At 58.2% G+C, this 22992-nt stretch overlaps 1 protein-coding gene across 1 annotated transcript; it reads left to right on the top strand.

Moving 5' to 3' along the window:
- Positions 1–3186: 3186 nt before the first annotated feature.
- On the top strand, positions 3187–11729 carry RNF112 (ring finger protein 112). The gene is given in 14 exon segments (XM_027131175.1): positions 3187–6359; positions 6509–6549; positions 7054–7336; positions 7458–7664; positions 7776–7904; positions 8060–8164; positions 8589–8639; positions 8906–8962; positions 9041–9115; positions 9222–9339; positions 9713–9777; positions 9779–9880; positions 9956–10204; positions 10333–11729. Coding segments are annotated over 14 exon segments (2007 nt in total). The 5' UTR covers positions 3187–6305; the 3' UTR covers positions 10804–11729.
- The last annotated feature ends 11263 nt before the right edge of the window (positions 11730–22992 follow it).

Genomic DNA, 22992 nt, shown 5'->3' with positions numbered 1-22992 from the left:
GAATGTCACATAAATGGAATCATACAACATCTAACCTGTCGGGCTTGGCTTTTTTCATCCAACATAATTCTCTGGAGATGCGTCCAGGTCACTGTGTGTGTCACTAGTTCCTTCCCCTTTATTGCCGAGCTGTGCTCTCCATTTGGACCTGCTGCTTTGTTTAATCATTTACCTGTTGAAGGATAGCTGGGTGGTTTCCAGTGTTTTGCCATAAACTTTGTTTATAAAGCTGTTATAAACATTCGTGTACAGGTTTTTGTGTGAACATTCTGTGGGAGCATTTCTCTGGGGAAAAGGCCCAGGAGTGCAATGGCTGGGTCGTAAGGTGGTTCTGACCACTCTGCCGGAGCGTTCTCCGGGGTGGCTACACCGTTTCATGTCCCCCCCAGCTAAAGCCCACGTGCAGCAACGAAGACCCAACGCAGCCAAAAATAAATAAATAGATAGATAGATTAAAAAAACCCCAAAACCGGCCTGGCTGGGGGTGGAGGGTAGGTGTGTGAGAGGTGGGGGAGGGAGGGGTGGCTGAGGCTCTCAGGCCCTGGTCTGTCCCTGGTGGCCACTGTGGATGGGCAGGGCTGGCCCGAGCCCCGTGGGCAGCTCCCAAGCCTGCTCAGGCCTCTCAGCTGCCCACCTCCGCGCCTCTGGCAGCAGGAGGCCCACTGGGACCGAGCAGTCTGGACCAGCTGCTCCGATCTGGGTGGGGACTCCTGCTCTTTCCGTTGCCAGACTCATTGTCGGAAAGCAGAAGCAAACTCCAGCCTTTGGACACCCTCCTTCCTGACCTCAGGGTCAGCTGGTCATTTCCTGTTAACCTAATCTCACTCCACACTCCTTTTGTCAGCAGACAGGCTACGTGGTGGCTAGCTGAGCTCCTGGCTGCAGCTTCTGCCCAGGGAGGGGTTGAGAGAGGAAGGAGGAACGTTGTGTGTGTGAGAGAGAAAGAGAGTCAGGGAGGGAGGCCAGCGGAAGGCGGGCGTGGCTATGAGCACCTGGGTAGCCTCAGTTTCCTCATCTGTAAAGTGGAGCAATGTCTCCACCTTTAGAGGAAATCGGGGAGAACTGGAGAGCCCATTGTTTAAAGGACTCAGCGTATTTTAGAAGCCCAGTGAATATGTGCGACCATTCTTAGCAGCAGTAAACTGCTGAAACAGTACTTTATCTGTGGGGCCTCGTCCTCATGACCTAAGGACCCCGGAAGGTTCTGCCTCTGTAGGAATTTCACAGAGGAGGGGTCAGGCCCCAGGAGGGAGGCCTGAGAGCCCAGGCAGGGGCAGGCGCCTGGGGAGACGCGGGCACAGTGAGGTGAGCCCAGGCTCGCCTCCACGGCTCATCAGCAGCTGACGTGTATTAAGCAGCAGCTGCATGCCGGGCTCCCCGCAATAACCCCGCACGGCAGTGATTATCTTTAGTTTTACTGCTGGGACACTGAGCTTGAGTGAGGGGAGTGACCGGGCCCGGTGAGCAGGGCAGGGTTGGTGTTTGAGCCGAGGCCTGGGTGCTGTCCAGGGCCCTCCAGCTGGTCCGGCCCATCTGGGGGGTGGCCTTCGTCTAGGCCACCTGGCCAGTAGAGGTCTGGATATAGAGGCCTGGACCGCAGGGGCCCCCGGCCCCATTCAGTCTGGCTGGCTGTCCAGCTGCGAGGCGCTGCCTCTCACCTTGGAGGGGTCTGGGGGCCCGGGTCCAGCTGGGCGGAGTCTGGTGGGGAGTCTGCTCCTCAGGGGCCAGGTGGCCTTGTCCCTCAGCGTCCTGGCCCACTGCCTGGATGTTCCAGACCTGGTGGGCGGCTGGGAGTCTGAATGGGGTGGCGCGGGGGGAGGGGCCGGGAGCCAGGTCTGGGCTCGGGTTTGGGGGGAGATGGTGTGTGAGGCTGGTTGGCCGCCAGCGCCAAGGACCGCCCACCCACTGGTGCGAACCTCAGAAAGGCGCTGGGGGGGCTTCCAGCTTCACTGCTGTCGCTTGCTGTCACCACATCAATGAGTGCCCCCGTCTTGTGTGTCCTGCCCCTGCAGCCCACCTTCCTGTCCCCCGTGTTGGAATTGTGGCTTCTCTACTCCTTTCCTGACATTCAGCACATGTCACTGGGCCGCCCCAGGCCGTGGAAGCTTCTGTGTGACTCTGACTGCTGTCTGTTACAGCAAAACTTAGCGATGCTCTGGATGGCTGTCCCTAGGGGATGGGTTTCAGGCCCAGTTAGATGCCGCCCAGAGCAGCCAGGTCTCCTGCAGTGTGTCTGTGTGGGCAAAGCGATGGTTCCAGAACACACCTCCTGTTTAGAATCGTTTACGGGTCCCATTGTCCTGCGAGGAAAGTCTGAAATCTGCCCCATGTCCCTCCGATGTCTGTGCTCTGCGGACCGCCACCTCGATCCCCGGACCCTGCCCTACTCCCCAGCACTGACCCCAGCCCGGCCTCCGCACAGGCTGCTCCCCATGCCTGGAACACCCATCCTCACCCAGCACCTTTCACGAAGGGGGGTTAACTCCCACCCATCCTGCAAGACTGAGCCTCAGCGGCCCCAAGTCTGAGTGAAGCCCAGACTTGGGGCCTCACCCAGTTGGACGGTCGCCCCGCGCCCAAGCCTGTTTCCCAGCTCGAGACGCCGGGCTGTCTCTGTGCTGTGGGAATCAGTGAAGGCAGCTCTTGGCAAGACATCGTGACCCTAAATTGCTACGCAGGTGTCCGATGGTGGTTCTATCCTGAAAATTATTTCAGGAAGCCGGGGATGAGCTGGTGCGGGGGGCTCCGAACGGGAGGCTAGGGACTCGGGACTTTCCTGCTGCGATGGGAAGTCCCTGGCAGCTGGCAGGAGAGGGAGCGGAGCCAGGGTCAGGGTCAGGGTCCTGGGCAGCCACAGTGGGCCTGGCCTCGCCAGCGCCTGGACTGTGTCCTGCCCAGCATAGGGTTCAGGGCTGGCCTAGGCGCCCCTCTGCTGACTGCCCCCCACCAGCTCTGAACACAGAGGTGGAAACTACACACCACGTGTAACGATGGCCAGCGGTGATGGTGGGGGGGCGTGGAGGGGGCCTTTCAATACCAGCGGCTGTCTCAGGGCAGGGAGGGGGCCACCTTGTTGGGAGGGGACTGGTGGCCCTGGGAGGGACCATCCAGGAAGTAGAAACCTTGTTTTCTCTCCACAAAAGCAGGAATTCCACACCATGCTTGGCTTCACCTTGGTCTTTATTCGAAGCTAGAAGGTGGCAGCCGAACAGGGCACCTCCCTCCAGCTCTGTCATCCCACGGCTCCAGGACCCTGTCCTCCTCCCCCGACAGTGGCCCGACCGGGTCTCCGGTGCTCACACGAGGCGGCCTGGCACGGGCGCGCCTGGGTGAGGCCTGGGTGAGGGCAGGGGCGGAGAGTCCTGGGCGTGAAGGCAGCCAAGTCCGGGGCTCAGCACACCTGACAGCACCCAGAGGCCTGTGGCTCCACAGGGCGGGGCCCGCGTGCCCCGCCCCCAGGCCTCCCCTCCTTCCGCTCTCCGTCTCCGTCTCCGTGCCGTTGCCCTCCCACCCACCGCACCTTTGCCTGCCACTGCTGTTCATCCTTCAGGCCCGACCTCCCCACGTGTCCAGACCCCAGTGCCCTGCCTTCGCTCCGTGCTCACAGCCGCCTCTCCCCACAGCCCTCGGCAGAGAGCGTATCCCTCAGGACTCGTCTAGGGACCCTTCTTCCTCCCCTGGTCGACTGGAGGCACCCCAAGTGTTCACCAGCCTGTACTCAGGGCCTGCGTCCTGCCGGGTGTGATGTGCTCAGTAAATACCTGTCCTCTGGACGGAGAAGTGTAAGGACGGATGACTGGATGGGCAGACACGCTGGAGGCTGATGGATGAGAAGGTGGACGGATACAGGGGTGGCTGGGTGACTCGGTGGGCGGACTGACGGCCTGGGTCGGGATTCCAGCACCGTCACTCACAGCTGTGTGACCTTGGAGAGAGACTTAACCTCTCTGGCCTCAGTTTTGTCATCTGTGAAATGAGAGTGAAACAGTACCTCCTCATAGGTTGTGAGGTTGAGGGTGAGCTCGTGTGCCTGTGGGTACGAGTGTGTGTGTGTCCCTGTGGGACAGTGAGCTCGAGTGTCAGTGTGCACGAGCGTGAAGGCCTTGGTGCACACGTGAATGTGTTTGCGTGAGCATTCATGAGTGAGCATATGCGTGTGTGCGGAGGTTCGTGTGCAGTTGTGAGTCTAAGTGTGGCGTGTTCACGTGTGTGCATGATTGTTTGGGGTCCACAGGCGAGGGAGGGCAGTGAAGGCATGTGTGCACAGTGCGGGTGAGGCGGAGTGTGCCGACCGTGTGCGTGTGTGTGAATTGACGTGAAGGGCGCATGTGACGGTGTGTGTGCACATGTGTGTGTGTGTGCACGTATATGTGTGCGTGCGTGTGCACCGGGGTTGGTGAAGCAGCTCCCGCCTGCATCCGGGGAACCAGAGTCACCCCAAACAGGGTCCCCGTCTGGAGACTGGATTTTTGGCCCCACCCCAGCCCCCTCCTCCCAGCCCAGAAGCTGGAACAGAGGTCAGGAGGTCAGGGGCTGGAGCCAGGCCACAAGGGGCCTGTCCCACAGTGGGACACGTGCCCTGAAGGCCGGGTGCCCAGGGAGTGTTGCTGGGGGAAGGCTGGGTGCCCGTCTGCTTTACCACATCTCTGCCTGGCGATGAGAAAACGGAGGCTCCCAGAGGTCAGTCCCTTCCCGGGTCTCACGCTGGGACAGGGCAGGGGTTGGAGTGCACGTGAGTCAGGCGCCCAGGCTCTCTCCCCGCATCTGTCTGCCAGGGATGTGAGGCCGCGTGACCGAGAAAACCTACTTGGCCTCGAAGGAGAGCAGTGGACACGGCCCTGAACCCCGCCCCCCACCCCCGCCCAGTGAGGCTTTGCTCTCAACCCCTTGAGGGCTCGAGTCTCTGCTTTGATTAAGAGGCCCTCCGTCCCCGGAAGCAAGACCCAGCCCGGGCTGCAGGGGCATCCCTGCCTGCTGACGGTGGTCTCACCTGACCGCCTGCAGGGTAGGAGTCCCATCCCACCCCCCTGCATCCTGGTTTAAGAATAACTCTTAGCCCCGGGCAAGTGGCTTTCCATATGTAATCGTGACACCCCAGAGCTCAGAGAAGTGAAAGGCAGCACCTGGGGCCCGGCTCGCAGGGGTCAGCTGGGAGTTGAGCCGGATCAGCCCGGCTCCAGAGCCCATCACGGGTCAGGTCCACAAGCCACAGGCCACCTGAGGGCAAGATCACGTCCAGGCGGGAGGGGCGGCCCCTGAGCTGGGCCTGCGAGGGTCTCAGGAGGGATGGGGGCCCCACCGCAGGCACAGGGAACACTGGGCAAAGGTGTGGAGGCGGGGGAGGGAGGGCTGCCGAGGAAGGCTCAGGCAGACCAGGAACTTTGGCTTTCGATCCGATGGGACTAGGGAGCCGTGGCAGGTGTTTGCGCAGCGAGGGGTCGGCCGTGCTCAGGGCTCTGGGCTGGCCGCGAACTGGGGGTGGATGGGAGGAGCCCAGGTGAGAGGCAGTTAGAAGGGCCAGGGGTAACTGTCACAAGCTTGAATGAGGGTGAAAGTCACTGGAGGAGGAAGACACCAGGGGACACGCAGCCGACGTCAGAACAGCCCAGGGCGCTGAGGAGAGCCGCAGCTGGGACAGCCTGGAGGGAGGGGCGCGCAGGCAGCGGGGTGGCATCACGCACAGGCCGTGGGGTGGCATCACGGGCCCCGCACCTGGCAGGCGCCCAGTACAGAGACCATCCATGGGAGGAAGGAGGCCATCGTGGCTCTAGGTCAGCACAGGTCATGCTTTCTCCCCGTTCCCACAGCTCTGCCTTCTACACCCCCTGCCCGGTGGCCCCGGAAGAACCCCGCTGGGCCAGCAGGGACAGTGCCAGCCTAGTCCCGTGTCTACCGCGCACCCATATGGCTTCCTCTCCATCCACCCTCCCCCTCCCTGTCCTTATCTTTCCCTCCCGTCTCCATGGCGACTCACCACCCCGGCTTGCCTGCATCCCAGCCTCTGCCAGGGATTCTGGGCCCGGCTCTGTCCCTCCCTCTGGAGCCCTGGTTCCTGCAGTCCTGTCTCCTCCCCCTGGGGTGAGTCCAGAGGCAGCCTCCTCTTTCCCGACTGTCACATCCATTTTCCAGCCCTGCCGACTTGTGTCCTCTGGGGAGACCCCCCCAGCCTCCACTGGCCACAGCTCCGCCAGCCCTTCCGGGAGGGAAGCCAGCCTCAGCGCCGCCAAAGGTCTCCTGGGTGTCCTGCCTGCTCCCGGACCCTCTCCCGGACCCTCTCCTGGACCCTCTCCCCACGCCAGCCTCCCATGCCGAGGTCTGCCTTGTCAGTCATTTCCTTTTGTCACCGGCTTGGCAAACAGGCGAGTCTTTGGTCCTGAGACCTGGGGGTGGGGACTGGGTCTGCAGAGGGAGGATGGGGGCACCTGGAATCCAGGATGAAGATAGAAGTCTGGATTCCCTTCTAAATAACATTTTTGGGATTGTTTTTCTCCCCAATTTTCTCTCCAAGGAGAGAAAACAGAGCTTCATGGGCAACAGCAGCAACAGTTGGTAAGTGGCAGGGCCTGGCGGCAGGACTGGGGCCTGGATACCTGTCCCAGGGGAGGGAGCACGAGGCTGGGTCCGCCAGGCTGTGGAGGGAGGGATGGGAAAACCAGGTGGGTGCTGCAGCGAGGCAGATGCCAGCTCAGAGCTGGAATCTTCCAAGAGCCGCCTGCTGCCCCCCGGGAGGCCTCTCCTTATGGTCCCCGCTGCCCGAGGGAGGTAGTAGAAAGGATCCTCTTGGGGTATGTAGAGGTCATTGACCCCTGGAGGGACCCCCCCCCCTCCCCTCGCAGCAGGAGGCCATGGGGGAGGATTTCCGTGGGCGTCTGTGCCAGGCTCCGGGCAGGGTGCACCATCTTGTCTCTTCACCCCATCCTTCCCTCCTGGACCGTTAGAAATGGGGCAGACCTGGGCGGGAACTTGCCCAAGACGGCTCCCTCCAGGCTTCCCCATCTCAGGCTCCCTCTGACTGCTGCCCTGGGGTCCCCGTGCCCTGCACACCACCCCCAGGTCCCACGCACCATTCCCCAAGTTGGACCTGGGGCTGGGGTCCCGACCTGTGGCACCCCGGGAGCCGCCCGCCTGCTCCATCTGCCTGGAGAGGCCGCGCGAGCCCATCTCTCTGGACTGTGGCCACGACTTCTGCCCGCGGTGCTTCAGCACCCACCGTGTCCCCGGCTGCGGGCCGCCCTGCTGCCCCGAGTGCCGCAAGACCTGCAAGCAGAAGGGCCTCCGGGGCCTGGGGGAGAGGATGAGGCTCCTGCCACGGAGGCCGCTGCCCACCGCGCTGCAGGTGCGCAGGCCTCCTCCCGGCCGGGGGCTTTGACCTCACACTGGGATGTCACGGAGGGAGGTGGAGTTCGGGGGGACGCTCCCCAGCCTGGGAGCTCAGGGAGCCCTGTCTCCGGGCCCAGGAGACCTGCGCAGTGAGGGCCCAGCCGCTGCTGCTGGTGCGTGTCAACGCCTCCGGGGGCCTCATCCTGAGGATGGGGGCCGTCAACCGCTGCCTGAAGCACCCGCTGGCCAGGGACACCCCCGTCTGCCTCCTTGCCGTCCTGGGAGAGCGGCACTCAGGGAAGACCTTCCTCCTAAACCACCTGCTTCAGGGCCTGCCCGGCCTGGTGAGGGCGGGGCTGGGCCGGGGGCTGGGGGCAGGGGCAGGGACCCAGCCTGGCTTGGGGAGGGGAGGGGGCCGGATGGGCCAACGGATGCTCTGCTTCTCTGCCCCACAGGAGCCCGGCGAGGGCGGCTGGCCGAGGGAAGGGTGCTCCGGGCAGGGCTTCCGGTGGGGAGCTAACAGCCTCACCAGGGGCCTCTGGATGTGGAGTCATCCCTTCCTGCTGGGGAAGGAGGGGAGGAAGGTGAGCGGGGAGGGGCAGAGGAGTCCAGACCGGCTCATGGAGAGGGGAATCGGGCAGGAAATCTCTGGGGGCTGGGACGAGAAGATGGGGCGGGCAGAGGCACCTGGGGGGCGCGGCAGGCTGACCCCTCAGTGTGCACCCCTGCCTCCACACAGGTGGCCGTGTTCCTGGTGGACACGGGGGACGCCATGAGCCCTGAACTGAGCAGGGAAACGAGGACCCGGCTCTGCGCTCTCACCTCCATGCTGAGCTCCTACCAGGTGAGGCCCCCCAGCCCCTCTGCCTGCCCTGCTCCGCTCTCGCCACCCACACTAGGGCCATCCCAGCCGGGTCTGGCCCTCCAAGCCCCGGGGACCGGGACCTTTACCCCGGAGGCCCCTGTGTCTGGGATCCCCGCAGGTTCTTGGGGCGCCCCTGCGAGGGGGCGCCTCGAGTCAGTGTGAAGGCCCTAAAGGCGGGTCGGAGGCCCCTGGGGCAGCTGAAGGTCTGTGGACCGTCCCCCTGCCTGCCCTCCACCCCTTGGGCCGGGCCAGCCCTGCCCTGCAGGCTGCGGGGGTGCCCGGGGCTGGTCCCTCGCACCTCCTGAGCCCCACGGTCTGCCTGGGGGGTCCTGCCTCACCGGGGTCTTCCCAGTGTCTCTTTGCCTTCACAGACCCCCTTCCACCTTGTTCTCCTTGGTTCCAGATCCTCACGGCCTTCCAGGAGCTGAAGGATACAGACCTGGAGTATCTGGAGGTGAGGACACAGCTGCTCTTGGGGCTGAACCCTGTCCCTGCCCTGCCCGTGAGGCCAGGGGTGCCTTTCAGCTCTGGCCCAGGATTTTGTGACCTGGAGCAGGATTGCGGGGTTGGGGGCAGAGGGTAAACCAGGAGGTGCCTGGTTGGGGAGAGGTAGGAGGGTCCTGGGGCCAGGAGCCGGGAGGATGTCCTCCAGTGGCCCAGGGGGAGGGGAGGCACAGCCCTTGGAGTGGCCCAGCCATGACCCCTGTGCCCCGTCCCCAGATGTTTGTCCACGTGGCCGAGGTGATGGGCAGGCATTATGGGATGGTGCCAATCCAGGTGAGATACCCGTTTCTGGACTTGTCACCCCAGACTCCGACACCCCAGCTGCTGCTATCAGCACCCCTTCTCTTCCAGCACCTGGACCTCTTAGTTCGTGACTCATCCCACCCCAGCAAGGCGGGGCAGGGGCATGTAGGCGACATCATCAAGGTGAGGGAGGGGATGGGGCGGAGGTGTAGACAGGGCAGAAGGTCAGTTAGCCGGGGAGGGGTCCTGTCAGCGAGCGCGCTCAGAGCGCATCCCCACTCCTCTCTAGAAGTCATCCGGCAAATACCCCAAGGTTCAGGGGCTGCTTCAAGGAAGGCGAGCCCGCTGCTGCCTCCTGCCGGCTCCCAGGAGGCAGTGGGCGAGCAAAGGCCACGGAAGCCCGGGTGGTGAGTGTCCCAGGAGCAAAGCCTCCCCGGCCTGCCCTCCTTCTCCTCCCCCTCCCCTCCTCCTCTCCTCCTCCCCTCCTCCCCCTCCTCCTCCCCTCCCCCTCCCCCTCCTCCTCCCCCCTCCCCCCTCCTCCCCTCCCCCTCCCCCTCCTCCTCCCTTCCCCCTTCTCCTCCCCCCTCCTCCCCCTCCCCCTCCTCCCCTCCCCCTCCTCCTCCCCCTATTCCTCTCCTCCCCTCCCCCTCCTCCTCCCCTCCTCCCCCTCCTCCCCCTCCTCCTTTCCCTCCTCCTCCTCCTCCTCTCCCGACACCCCTTTCTCTTCCTGAAGCCGGTCCTGCTTACCAGGCACCTCTGCATGAGGACTCTCTTCCTCAGACACAGATGATGATGCTGGCCACCTCCGCGCCTACGTGGCCGATGTGCTGAGCGCGGCCCCCCCTGCATGCCAAGAGCCGCTGCCAGGGCTACTGGAGCGAGGGGCGCCCCGCGGCCCGGGGGGACAGACGCCTGCTCACGGGGCAGCAGCTGGCTCAGGAAATCAAGGTGTGAAAGCTCCCCAGAGCCCCAGGAGACCCGCTGGCCCCCGCCCCCCCTGACCCCCCGACGCTGTCTCCGCAGAACCTCTCGGGCTGGATGGGCAGGACGGGGCCTGGGTGCGCCTCTCCGGATGAGGTATGGGGCTACAGGGAGGACGCGGGTGGGAGGCGAGCCGGGCTCCCCGAGATGGAGCGGGGGGCCCGGCAGCGCCCAGCGGGGGAAAGGAGGGAGGCAGCCGGGTTTTGCCGTGGACAGATGGCTGCCCAGCTGCACGACCTTCGGACGGTGGAGGCTGCCAAGAAGGAGTTTGAGGAGTACTTGCGGCAGCAGGTGAGCCTCGGGCCCCGGGAGGCCAGGCGTCCTGCGGGAGAGGGACCAGTCTTTGGGCGGGGGGGCCGGCGTCCGCTGGGAGGCACCGGGGCTCCAGGTCAGGGCCCCTTCTTTCTCGTCCATCACAGGACGTGGCCACCAAGCGCATATTCTCTGCGCTCCGGGTGCTGCCAGACACCATGCGGAACCTCCTGTCGACCCAGAAGGACGCGCTCCTGGCTCGGCACGGGGCGGCCTTGCTATGCACGGGGAGGGAGCAGACCTTAGAGGCCCTGGAGGCCGAGCTGCAGGCCGAGGCCAAGGCCTTCATGGACTCCTACACCGTGCGTTTCTGCGGCCACCTGGCCGCTGTGGGCGGCGCCGTGGGCGCGGGGCTCATGGGCCTGGCGGGGGGCGTGGTGGGTGCCGGCATGGCCGCCGCGGCGCTGGCCGCAGAAGCTGGGATGGTGGCCGCGGGAGCTGCAGTGGGGGCCACGGGGGCAGCCGTGGTCGGGGGAGGCGTGGGTGCCGGGTTGGCGGCCACGGTGGGCTGCATGGAGAGGGAGGAGGACGAGAGAGTGCAGGAGGGGGACCGGGCGCCCCTGCTGCAGGAGGAGTGACCGCCCGCCAGATGCTCCAGGGAAGGAGAGCTGCCGGGGGGGAGGGGAGGGATGGGGGCCGCTGTTCCAAGGGCCCGTGTGTGCCACACCACCCTGGTTGAACGCCCCATCTGGGTGGTGACTGGTGACCGAGAATCGAGGAGACCTCAGGGCCGGCGGCAGAGTGTGAGCCTGGACAGAGTCTGGGGCTGTTTCCGTTGCAGACGACTGCTAACCTGCCTCTCTTCCCAGATAGACTGGACCCCAGGGTCTCCCGCCAAGATCGTGGCCCACCCTCCCCGCCCTGGCTTATTTCCCGAGATGGTAGGGGGGCTAAGCGGGCGCCATTCTGGAAGTCTCCCCTTCAGAGGCGGGAGCAGCCCCAGGATGGGTGACCTAGGTGTTCAAGATTGGGAGCCCTGATAAGAGGCTGGGGAAGGAGCAGGAGGGGCCCCCGGGCAAAGCCAAAGAGTCCGGGTGGTGCACGGTGGCCTGCCCCCCTGAGTGGAGACTCTTTCCAAAGCTACCCCAGCAGGACGGGGGCCACCCCCTTCTCCCGCAGCCCCGGGGAGCCCACATGTGCACCGGGAATGGGGTTCCCTTACGTGTCCCTCGTGGTCGTGCCCTTTGTCCAGCCTGGTCAGTGCCCATGTTCTTTGTGGAATGCCATCCCAGCAACAGGTCCAAAGCCAAAGAAAACACCTGTAGTTGCATTCTGAGCTCCATCGACAGTCCTCATAGCAGATTCTATGAAAGTCCTGGGGGGACACATCCATGGAACATGCCCGCCCCCCTCAGCCTAGGGGAGACACCTCCGTCCATGTTAGCAGGAGACCTGGATGCACCCCCAGGAGGACAGCAAAGCCCCACAAGGAGGGCTTCTAGGCTATTCAACTGCAAAGGATTAATGGGCGCGTCATACGCAAAATAAAATGTGTGTGCTTGAGTGTCAGCTTCCCAGTAAATTATTGAAACATCTCCTGAATCAGCCTACGTGGGGCTTTGGGGACAGGGGCGGGGAGCCAAGGTGCTCCATGACGGGGGCCTGTGGATGGGAGGAGAGACGGAAATTCCAGAGATGTGGGATCCGAGGGCAGGAGGGCTCAGGCCAGAGGCTGAGGGCATGGCCATCTGCTCAGGCTTGTCCACTAGGACTTGGGGTCCTGCTCCCCTGGTCTCTCCTGCCTCAGCTGACCCTGTGAGAGGTTGCCACCTGGCATCTGTCCCAGCAGAAGGAGAGGGTGGAGGTTGATGGGGAGTGGCTGGGGAGCTGAAAGCAGGAGGAGCCCGGATCACTCCCACGGGCTAGCAGCGGGCAAGCACCCCGGGTCGCCGTCTCAGCGTTACAGATGCAAACCCAGGGAGGGGAAGTCTCAGCTGATGCTCCCCAGCTGGCCGATGGCAGAAGGAGAGCCTCGAACTCCTGATCCCCCAGATGGTGTCCCCCGCAGGGTCAGTTGTGCTGAAATTGAGACGCTCCCCTCCAGGTCCAGCTCTGGGAAGCAGTGTTGGGAGACAGAGGCAGAAGGACGTGGTCTGGGACACACGGGTCAACAGTAGAAGCTGCAGCCCGCAAGCTGGGGACAAAATGACGATGCAGAGAAACCCTGGAGCCAGGCTGGGGACGGGTGGGGCGGAGATGGAGGACTGAGGGCGACTGCTGAACTTCTGGGGTTGGGGCTAGAGGTGGGGACAGGGCCCAGACTTTGCGCATTTGTCAAGAAAGGTTTTCTGGAAGCATCTCTCTGCGTTGTTCCCTTGCCATCTGGCAGACACATGAGCTATAGAAGCTCCCAGACTTTGGGGCTGGCAGGCTCAGGAATGTGGCGGAGGCTCAGCGGAGTCAGGGAGGGAGGGTGCTGTCTAGCTAGAGCCCGCACCCCACCCCACTGCCAGCACTGGAAGGGACCGCAGTGCGCTGCTTCCCCCGCTCTTTGGACAGAAGGGGAGACTGGCCCGGCGGGCGAGTGCGCCGCAGAGGCCAGATGAGTCATGTTAAGTAGTACTTGTCTTGTGCCTTATAGCTCTCAAAGCATCTTCCCAAACAGCATCTCCCTAAAGCCTGGAAACCACCCCGTGCAGTACATCGAGTATCTGTTTTTAACAGAAGCTCAGAGAAATGATGTGTCTCCGTTGGAAAAAAACTAGTCAGGGGTGAGCCAGGACTCGAACATACGGTCTCTGATGCCAAATTCCTTGCTCAGGTGAGCCTTCACCCCACAGCCTCCCAGATCCCGAGAACAGGCCTCTGGGTCCCAAACCTGATGCTTCCGACACTGGTTCTGTAGTTCACAAGAGCCCAGGTGACTGTGCCGAGGCCTTGCAGCCCGGCTGGTGGCTCTCCTCTCTGGCAAAGGTCACCAACTCCAAGGTCCAGGTTAGAGATCTGGTGACTGACTTAGCCTGCGGTTCCTACTTCTGAGGCTTCCGTGACACTGAAAATGGCAGTGACACGACGCACGGGAAGCTGCATCCTTAGCCCCGCCGTGGGCTGAAGCGTATCACCCCTGCCCCCTTCCCCCCGCACCCCATGCCCCAGTTCATATGTCGAAATCCTAGTGCCCAATGTGATGGGACTAGGGGGTGGGACCTTTGGGAGGTAATTAGGTCTCGAGGGTGCAGCCCTTGTGTATGGGATTAGTGCCCTTGTTAGAGATTAGAGACCCCGCAGAGCCCACTACCCTCTTCCACATGTGAGGACCCAGCCGGCTATGCACCAGAAAGTGGGCCCTCACCAGCCACTACAGTGCATCTGCTGGCCCCATAATCTTGGACGTCCAACCTCTTGAACCATGAGAAATAAATGTTGTTGTTTACAAGCTGCCCCATCTGTGGATTTTGTTACAACAGCCCCTGACAGAGGGAGAATTTACAAATAGTTTTCTCTAGGAAAAGTCCTAAGAAAAAGGAGGGGGGAGAAAAGACCTCTTTCCTTTTAATAACAAGGGAAAATTCAATCTTATTTTTATTTACCCTCATAATTTTCCCTTTTGTTGCTATTTTATTTTATAAATTTATTTATTTACTTATTTATTTGTTTGTTTGTTTTGGGCTGTGTTGGGTCTTTGTTGCTGTATGCGGGCTTTCTCTAGTTGCATCGAGCGGCGGCTACTCTTCCTTGCGGTGCACGGGCTTCTCATTGCAGTGGCTTCTCTTGTGGAGCACGGGCTCTAGGCGCACGGGCTTCAGTAGTTGTGGCTCACGGGCTCTAGGGCGCAGGCTCAGTAGTTGTGGCTCACGGCTTCTAGAGTGCAGGCTCAGTAGTTGTGGCTCACGGGCTGTAGAGCGCAGGCTCAGTAGTTGTGACGCACGGGCTTAGTTGCTCCGCGGCATGTGGGGTCTTCCTGGACCAGGGCTTGAACCCGTGTCCCCTGCATTGGCAGGTTGATTCCTGACCACTGCGCCACCAGGGAAGCCCTCGTTGCTGTTTTATAGTAGTGTGATAGGCTGAGACCTGGGACTCTACTGGAGAGCTTGCACCTGGATAACGGCTCCTCCAGCAGCAGATACAGAGGATCTACGCCTGACTAAAAATAACTATGTGCATGCTCAGCTGGGGGCAATTCTGAGCAATAAGATACAAAAAGGCCACAAACCGACTGCCAGGGCTGAGGCGCCGGGAGCAAAAGCAGGGAACTGCGCCTGCCCCCTGCGCACGGCACCAGCGAGGGGGTGGGCAGACCACCTGAGCCGCCTCTCGGCCCCTCCCACCAGCCCGCCCCCGCCCCCACCCCATTTAAGAGACCCGCCCGCCCACCTAGGGAGCAGCACCTGTTACTTGTTCTCGGTCCCTCCTGCTGCAGCACAAGCCCCGGTAAAGCCTTGTCTGAGTTCCTCGTCTGGCCGCTTATCAATTTCTACTGATTAAAGAGTCCAAGGACCCGGGTCAGTATTACACTTTGTGATGACTCTGGCGGGAAGTCCTTGGGGCCTTTTACAGCACCCCCAGGAGAGGATGTAGGCCCCTCCGGGACCACCAAACGCAGCTTCCCTGCGGGCGATGCAGCGGCCTAGACCTCTTGCTTCGGCTTCTCCGCGTCTGGTAAGTCTGCCGTCGTCACCCCGAGGGTCTCGGTGCCCTCACTCAGGCATCGCTTCCCCCTCCCCTTGGTCCTTTCCCTCTCCTGAGCTCTCTACTTCTCTCTGCCGTCTCCTACTTCTGTCCTCTCCTTCCGAGGGAGTGGATGTTGGGCAGCTCCAGCATCCCTCCTCTCAGCTGTGAGACCTGCTCCCTCTGGCTGGCAGCAGTCACCTTGACGGGTGACACACAGGTGGGAGATGTACAACTGGCTGGTTTCGGGGCTGGGGCACCCGAGGGGGCAGTGGACAGGGTGCTTGGTGGTTTCTGGGTGCAGGTTGACTGGTGCCTGAATAGACACCCGCAGGGGCGGGTTGAAAAGGCAACCTCTGTCTGTCTCTCTTTCTCTTTTTCAGCGTTTTCTGTCCCTCCTCTCTTTCCCTCTCCCTTGGTCCTCATACCTACACTCCCGTCCGTTTCATCCTGGAGACTTCCTGTTAGGTCACCTTTTCCACAGCTCCCCCCTCCCCCCAGTACTTTTCTGTTCTCTGTTCCCAACTCCAGCTGGCAGGAGGCCACCTCGTGGTGACACCATTTCTTTGTTTCTTGTCTGAGTCTTTTAAGTTTCTGTCGTTGGTACATGCTGAACTTTAAAGTGAGTTTTAAAGGCTCTATGTTTTATGTGGTTTTGTCTGTGCAGCCGCTTCTGCGAATCTCTGCCGGGCACAGGTCAAGCACTTAAGCCTTGAAATACAAACACAGTCCACGTTGCCTGAGACTCCAGCCTTGGGACACTTAGTAGGACTTTAAAAAATTAACCTACTGATTAAAAAGAGTCCAAGGACCTGGGTCGGTAACAGTAACACTACAATTTCTAATGATCTCCATTGCTGTTTCTACCTTTCTCTTAGTATTTTGCAGCCATTGAAATATTCAGTGATTCTATAGTAAAGAATTATCAGAATACGATGGGATGAATTAGAAAATTCAGTACAGTCGTGATGTGGGGAGAAATCTTTAAATGCATACCAATGTCAAAGACAGCGGTCCCCAAAATGGAGTCACTGACGCTGAGCTCCACGTCACCAAACTTCACTTAATTACAGTTTCAGCCTCTCCCAGAAACAGGATCTTAAACCAGGGAATCGGGATCCCCTGGTCAGCACCAGGGAGGTCACCTGCCGGGTGGACCCCTGCATCCCCTAAAGGGAAGTGACCTTGCAGTAATCAACCCACTTTTTTTGCCGAGTATAACTTCGTGTTCCCGCTCCTTCTGCCTGTAAAAGTCTTTGGCTTTGTCCAGTTCCTCGGAGCTCCTCTGTGTGTGCTAGATGGGGTGCTGTCCGATCCATGAATCATTGAACAGAGCCAATAAGATCTTTGAAATTTACTCAGCTGAATTTTGTTTTTTAACATGCTCTTCTAAATTCTCAGCTGGGGCCCATGTAACAAAAGCCAGATTAACAAGAGAAAAGCACACAGATTTATTTAATGTAAGTTGTCTGTGACATGGGAGCTTTGGTAAGGAAATGAAGGCCTGAAGAGGTGGTCTCACCTGCGCGTTTTCATGCTGGGCTTGATGACAAGTGGGAAGTTGTGGGGAAATATTCTAGAACAGGAAGAGTATGAGCTACGTGGAGTGAGCGGGGGAACTTGGCAAGGCCTGTCCATGCACTTTTCTCCCCTCTTCCCTCCATCCTTGGAGATAGAGATGCTTCTTTCCTCCGGGTATGGGAGGGGGTCACCTTTCACATGATAGTTTTATGACTGGTTTCAGGGGAAGGTCAGAAAGTTCTTCCTGAACCTCCCATGTCTCAAATTCCTTCAGCTTAAAATATTCAGGGACCTCCCTGGTGGTCCAGTGGTTAGGACTCCGAGCTGCCACTGCAGGGGGAGCAGGTTCGATCCTCGGCTGGGGAACTAAGTTCCCATAAGCCACACAGCACAGCCAAAAAAAAAAAAAAATCAGCATGCCAAGGGATCAAATTTTGGGGCAGTGTGTCCCAAACCCCACTGACAAGCAACGTGCAAAAATTCCCCTTCTGCCATACATTAATTTTACAAACTGTGTTCACTTTGTCGCTTGCACTTTCACATGGTGAACTATTGGAGGTTCATTTTGTTGCCCAGAGAGACTCACCCAGTCTTAGCCCAACGGATAGAGTATCTCCAGGGCCCAATAATCAAATGTTCTAAGAGCTTTTCTTGTAAGACCCAACGCATCTGTCCTGAGTTCCCTCCACTCACACGAGTAGCCTCACACGTGATAACTTAGGCCCTTCAGTAATTGTTCTACCATCCTACATAATATTTCCCAGACCCAGAAGGCAAAGGCACCCATGGCTGTTATCTGGTATCAAAGCACCTTGTGAGGGTTTCCCTGGTGGCGCAGTGGTTGGGAGTCCGCCTGCCGATGCAGGGGACAACGGGTTCGTGCCCCGGTCCGGGAGGGTCCCACGTGGCGCGGAGCGGCTGGGCCCGTGAGCCATGGCCGCTGAGCCTGCGCATCCGGAGCCCGTGCTCCGCAACGGGAGAGGCCACAGCAGTGAGAGGCCCGCGTACCGCAAAAAAAAAAAACAAAAAAAGCATCAGCTAGGGAATTCCCTGGCGGTCCAGTGGTTAGGACCTGGGGCTCTCACTGCCGAGGGTGCAGGTTCAATCCCCGGTCAGGGAATTAATATCCTGCAAGCAGCATGGTGTGGCCAAAAAAAAAACAAAAAGCATCAGCTAGAACTTGCCTGTCCTATTCCTCCAAGGATCGGCTCTAACAGGTCTCTTTTTGTCCCTGGATGGCCCCAAACAGACCCCTTAATAAACAGATTCCATAGAGGGCAGGCCCAGGGGGGACACGATTCCGCTTATAAAGGCTCTTAGCCTCAGATATTGGGCATCACATTTGGGGTTTGAGTGTTGACAAGGATCCTCTCCTTGACCAAACCCAGCATCTTCTGAACTCTTCTCAGCCAGGCCCTGACTTTTCGGCTTCCATGTTCCTCTCTGCGGTGTCCAGTTTTAGCATAAGTCAGGTTAGCCCCTCTGTTGGTATCTGGTCACCCCGGATGTCTGATCAGGTTCCTCCCCCCCAACGCCCCAGGCGATGTCCCATCACCCCAGCCAACCTTCAGCAAGAATCCAGTGAGCTTGGTTCAGCCAGGATCCCCCCTGTTCCCTGGTGTTTCCTCTTAATCATTTTCTGTCCACTGACCGCCTCCACCCTGCTCCCACTTTTCCTTGCTGTGTTTGGGGTTGAGCCCAATCTCACCTCCACTGCAAGCCTCCTACCCCTACCTCGATGTCCTCCAGCTTTGTGGATAATTGGATTGCTGGACTTCTGCGCCCAGACCATGTCTATTTGGGAAAACTGAGGAGACCATCACTGGAACAGAGAGAAACAGCAGTGTGACAGCACGTTTGTGGCCAGTGAATTGAGAGTCTTGGAGCGGCTGAGGCAGCGCTGCTGTGAACAGGACGGTGGGGCTCCCTGCAGTGAGAAGTCCCCTGGAAAAGCTCTTCTCTGCTGAGTTCAGAACAATGTCAGTCATTGGAGGAAACTTGAGTCCAGTCCTTGTGGGAACCTCCTTCGCCTCGGAAGCACGGATCCAGCTGGGTTTTTCTCTCCTGTGGGGAGCCAGGTCAGGGCACGTGAAAGGGTCCCTCCCAGGGGTGACAGCGCCCGAGTGCATGTGAAACTTCCTCTGGACGGTCCCTCCAGGTCCTGCGACCTGAGGTCTCAGGGTTTTCAGGGAGAGCAGCCCTTTTTGGCATTGGACCTGGTTATGAGAGGAGCCGGCACAAGCGTCCCGTGCCCACGGGATATGGTCTCAGATCCAAGGTCACAGGCCCGCCAAACTCCAGTTTGTACGTTCAGAGGGGGCAGTGGGCTGCTGGGAAGGACGCTCCAGGCCGGTCCCACCCGGGAGATGGCAGGACGAAGCTTCCAGAGTTGGGCTCGTCTGCTCCACCTTGGAGGGCCGAGGGGACAGGGCGTATGCAGCACGATTCATGAGCAACGGCGGACATCAAGCCAGCTGGACCTCCTGCAAACCGCGCGATGAAACCTCTCACCTTCCACAGGCCTTGACTCTGCGGAATCCACTGCCTGATGAAGCCGGTCCAGGAAACGTCCTGTGCTTTCCTGGTAGCAGCCTGACAAGCAGCACGTCTCTGGTACGTGGCGGACACTGTCATCTGTTTGGTAAGAGCGTGGGGACTGTCAAGTCCCTCTCGGACGATGGACTCACGTGATTGTGTTATGACACATCTCACCAGGCAGATGGGAGGTGTGGCACAGCAGTTGTTTTGTTGGCTGATAACCAGAGTTTGGTCACTTTTATTTTGGCCCCTTTCTCAACGCATTCGTCCATTCCCTTTCGTGAAGCGTATTTTTGAAAACGAACAGCAGTTACCTCTTGAACTACAAGGGGGAATGTCCACGATTCAGCAGGGACTTCTGCAACTGTGTCAGCAGAACAGCTTCCCCTAGAAACCGTCGTCAGCCTCACGTGGATGCTGCCATACCTGCTGATACGTGAGCTGTGAAGCCCCGAACAACTCAGTGCTTAGTTTCCTGTGAGATATTTTAGTTTCCACCACGGTCGAGAATGCCCTGTTTTCCCAAATTTTCCCTGTTGCAAAACAGGCCCTAAACAGATGTTTACAGATATTTACTGTCCGTAGATTTGCTTTAAGTCTTTTTTTTAATATTTATCTTTATTATTTATTTGGTTGCACCGGGTCTTAGTTGCAGCAGGCTGGCTCCTTAGTTGTGGCTTGCCTGCTCCTTAGTTGCAGCACGTGGCCTCCTTAGTTGCGGTTCCAGGGCTCCTTAGTTGTGGCATGAGAACTCTTAGTTGCGGCATGCATGTGGGATCTAGTTCCCTGACCAGGGATCGAACCCGGGCCCCCTGCATTGGGAGCACGGAGTCTTACCCACTGCGCCACCAGGGAAGCCCCCCTGCTTTAAGTCTTGAATTGAGAATGGTGGCCCCAGTGACTGCTAATAGTTAACTCGGCTTCTGCTGATTTAATTCCAGGCAAAACATAAGCTTCTGAGAGTTCCTGGCCACCCACCACCTCACAGAATTCTTAACTCAGCCATTTTCACCCCGACACCTGACCCAGCTGGGGAGGTGCTCAAGTCTGAACTTGGAACAGCATCGTCAGGTGAGTCAGATGAGGCCTATCGTCTTCCTCGGTTGCCGCTGTGTCGCCTGCCGGGCTGCTGACCAGGGTCTGGTTAGAGAGCATCGCGGCTGGATAACGATACCCGTCCACAGCTAGTGGACGGCACTCCTGCAGTGCTGGGTGTCATGCACTTGAAAGAGGGCTGTCGGGGCACGTGGGACATGCAGACGAGTCCAATGACCCAAAGAGGGCTTGAGCCCTTTCAACCCATGTGTCTCCTGCCACCACAGCTCTGAGGATAAACCCAGAAGCACCGGGAGGCAGGCTGAGGGCCTGGAGTCTGATGCCGATTTTGGAGTCAAATTCTGCTAGCAGTGCTGCGTTCGTCTTCATGGCAGATCACGCAGAATATTTTTTCAAAATTGGGAACACTCACAGCTGGCGAGAGACTCCAGCCACCTTCAGTCGTTCAGAAGCTTCTTCAGATTCTAGGAATGGAATCAGAGGGTCTAGACTGTTATCAGTCAGGTGCTCCATCTGAGCTTTTCGCCTATTCTTGTAAAAGCTGGAATCCACCATGGAAAATATCCTACTAGTCCCCAAATTATCTAAGTTGCGTTTTCTGTCATAGGTCATTTCATCTGCAAAGTTGGCCAACTCCTAGATGCTAACCCTCTGTGGCCTTCCACGGTGACTGCCCTGAGTATTTGATCTCAGTCTGAGAATCCTTCTCTCTCTGCCGGGGGAGGGAATGTAGCAAACCAAAGTATTTTCATTACTCTTTAGTTTCTGAGGCTGCCAGCAAATAATCTACACTTGAATAATTTTAGATCCCTCCGGCAGGACAGATTTCCCTAAGATTTGTTGTAAAAGGTGAGATGAAATAGTAGGAGTCCTGAAAAACTCTTGAGTCCAATGTTTTGCTATAAACACGGGACTCCTTCACAGGTAAAAGCAAATGAAAATTTGGACTCAGAGGGACAGGAAAAAAAGAAAAAAGAAAAACACAGGTCCACTGCAGCAAAGAAAAAGTTTGCAGACGACAGAATCAAGTCAGAAAAGTTGCAGAGGGACTTCCCTGGTGGTCCAGTGGTTAAGACTCTGTGCTCCCAATGCAGGGGGCCCAGGTTCGATCCCTTGTTGGGGAACTCAATCCCGCGTGCCACAACTAAGACGCAGCATGCATGTATGTACGCATGCATGCATGCATGAATGAATAAATAAATAAATATTGCAGAGTTAGGGATGGGCAACAGGGGTGAGCAGTATAGCGAATTCACTTGCCTCGCTAAGGCCTGGTGCAAATCTCCACGGTGGCCAAACCTCGCTCTCAAATTTACCTCCCCTGCTGACTATGGAAGTGTGGGAGTGTGACAGCATGAGGATCCTTTTAAAAATTGTCCCTTGGGACTTCCCTGGTGGCACAGTGGTTAAGAGTCCGCCTGCTAATGCAGGGGACACGGGTTCGAGCCCTGGTCCGGGAAGATTCCCACATGCTGCGGAGCAACTAAGCCCGTGCGCCACAACTACTGAGCCTGCGCTCTAGAGCCTATGGGCTACAGCTGCTGGGCCCGCGTGCCTAGAGCCCGTGCTCCGCAACAAGAGAAGCCACCACGATGAGAAGCCCGTGCTCCGCAACAAAGAGTAGCCCCTGCTCGCCGCAACTAGAGAAAGCCTGCGCACGGCAATGAAGACCCAATGCAGCCAAAAATAAATAAATGAAATTATAAAAAACAAAGTTCAGAGAAACAAGGGACAATTTTTTATTTTTAAATTTTATTTATTTATTTACCAGGGGCTACTCTTTGTTGTGGTGCGCGGACTTCTCATTGCGGTGGCTTCTCTTGTTGTGGAGCACGGGCTCTAGGTGCGCGGGCCCAGCAGTTGCAGCACGTGGGCTCAGTAGTTGTGGCTCCCGGGCTCTAGAGCGCAGGCTCAGTAGTTGTGGCGCACTGGCTTAGTTGCTCCGCGGCATGTGGGATCTTCCCGGAGCGGGGCTCAAACCCATGTTCCCTGCATTGGCAGGTGGATTCTTAACCACTGCGCCACCAGGGAAGCCCAGTCCTTGTCCTTTTGTGACTGGCTTATTTCATGCGGCATAATGTTTTCAAGGTTCATCCATGTTGTAGCACATTTCCGAATTCCCTTCCTTTTTTAGTCATGCCTATTGATTTTTAGCTGGATGCTTGACACTGTAACTTTTATGTCTTTGGGTCCAAGATGTTGTTTAATTCCTTTAAAGAGTGTGGAGTTTTCTGGGAACAAATAGTTTAAAAGGATCAAACTGATCCCTAGTAGCTTAACTGTGTTCCAGAAAAAATGCAACAGTCTTTCAGGAAAGACAGTACTCAGCCTCCTATATTACAAGGATTTTCCGTGCTGGAATTCTTCTCACCCTGTGTGAGTGCCAATAACTGTTTAGTCTACGAGTTCCAGATCAGATTGCTGGGTGAAAAATCTCAGAGGCACTAAGCAAAAGATCAATTTGAAATACCATATTGGTATCAGTGAAGCCTGAAAACCGTAAATCTAAAACCACGCAAGTCCAATGGACTCGCTCCTATTATAATAAATGCTGTTTATACTCCCAATATAATCCAGGCTCTGCTGGGATGTCATGTCTCACGTGGATGTTCTAACTTATCCTGTGTATTCTGAGTAATTGTTAGAGGTATCCAGACACTTAAAACAACCACCCCTCCAGTCAATCATATGTCCTAAAAAGAATATCTGGAAGCTTCTAAAACAAAATTTATACAAGTCATTTTTTAAAAACTTCCAGAAGGGATAATTGATTCCCTTTTCATGCATACTCCACAGAATACAATTCCCACGAAGGGAATAAAACAACTAGAAAAAAGTGGTTCAGGCTTTTCTCTAGCCTTCCCGAAAGTCATAAATGATGCCACATGTGTTCTGAAGAACCAACAGACTAATCTAAATGCTTTCGCTAAAGCAGTCATGGATGATGGGATAGCGTTTGATTTGCCCTTAGCCTGCTGTAGCAAATACTGCTTGTGATGCCTACATAAGTACAACAGGGCAGACAGAACGGTGTGTGACGAACC

Source organism: Aethalodelphis obliquidens, unplaced genomic scaffold (genome assembly GCF_003676395.1).
Source record: "Aethalodelphis obliquidens isolate GAN/ISIS:26980383/991018 unplaced genomic scaffold, ASM367639v1 scaffold38, whole genome shotgun sequence".
Lineage (NCBI taxonomy): Eukaryota > Metazoa > Chordata > Mammalia > Artiodactyla > Delphinidae > Aethalodelphis > Aethalodelphis obliquidens.
This window is presented reverse-complemented; position numbering and strand designations above follow the sequence as displayed.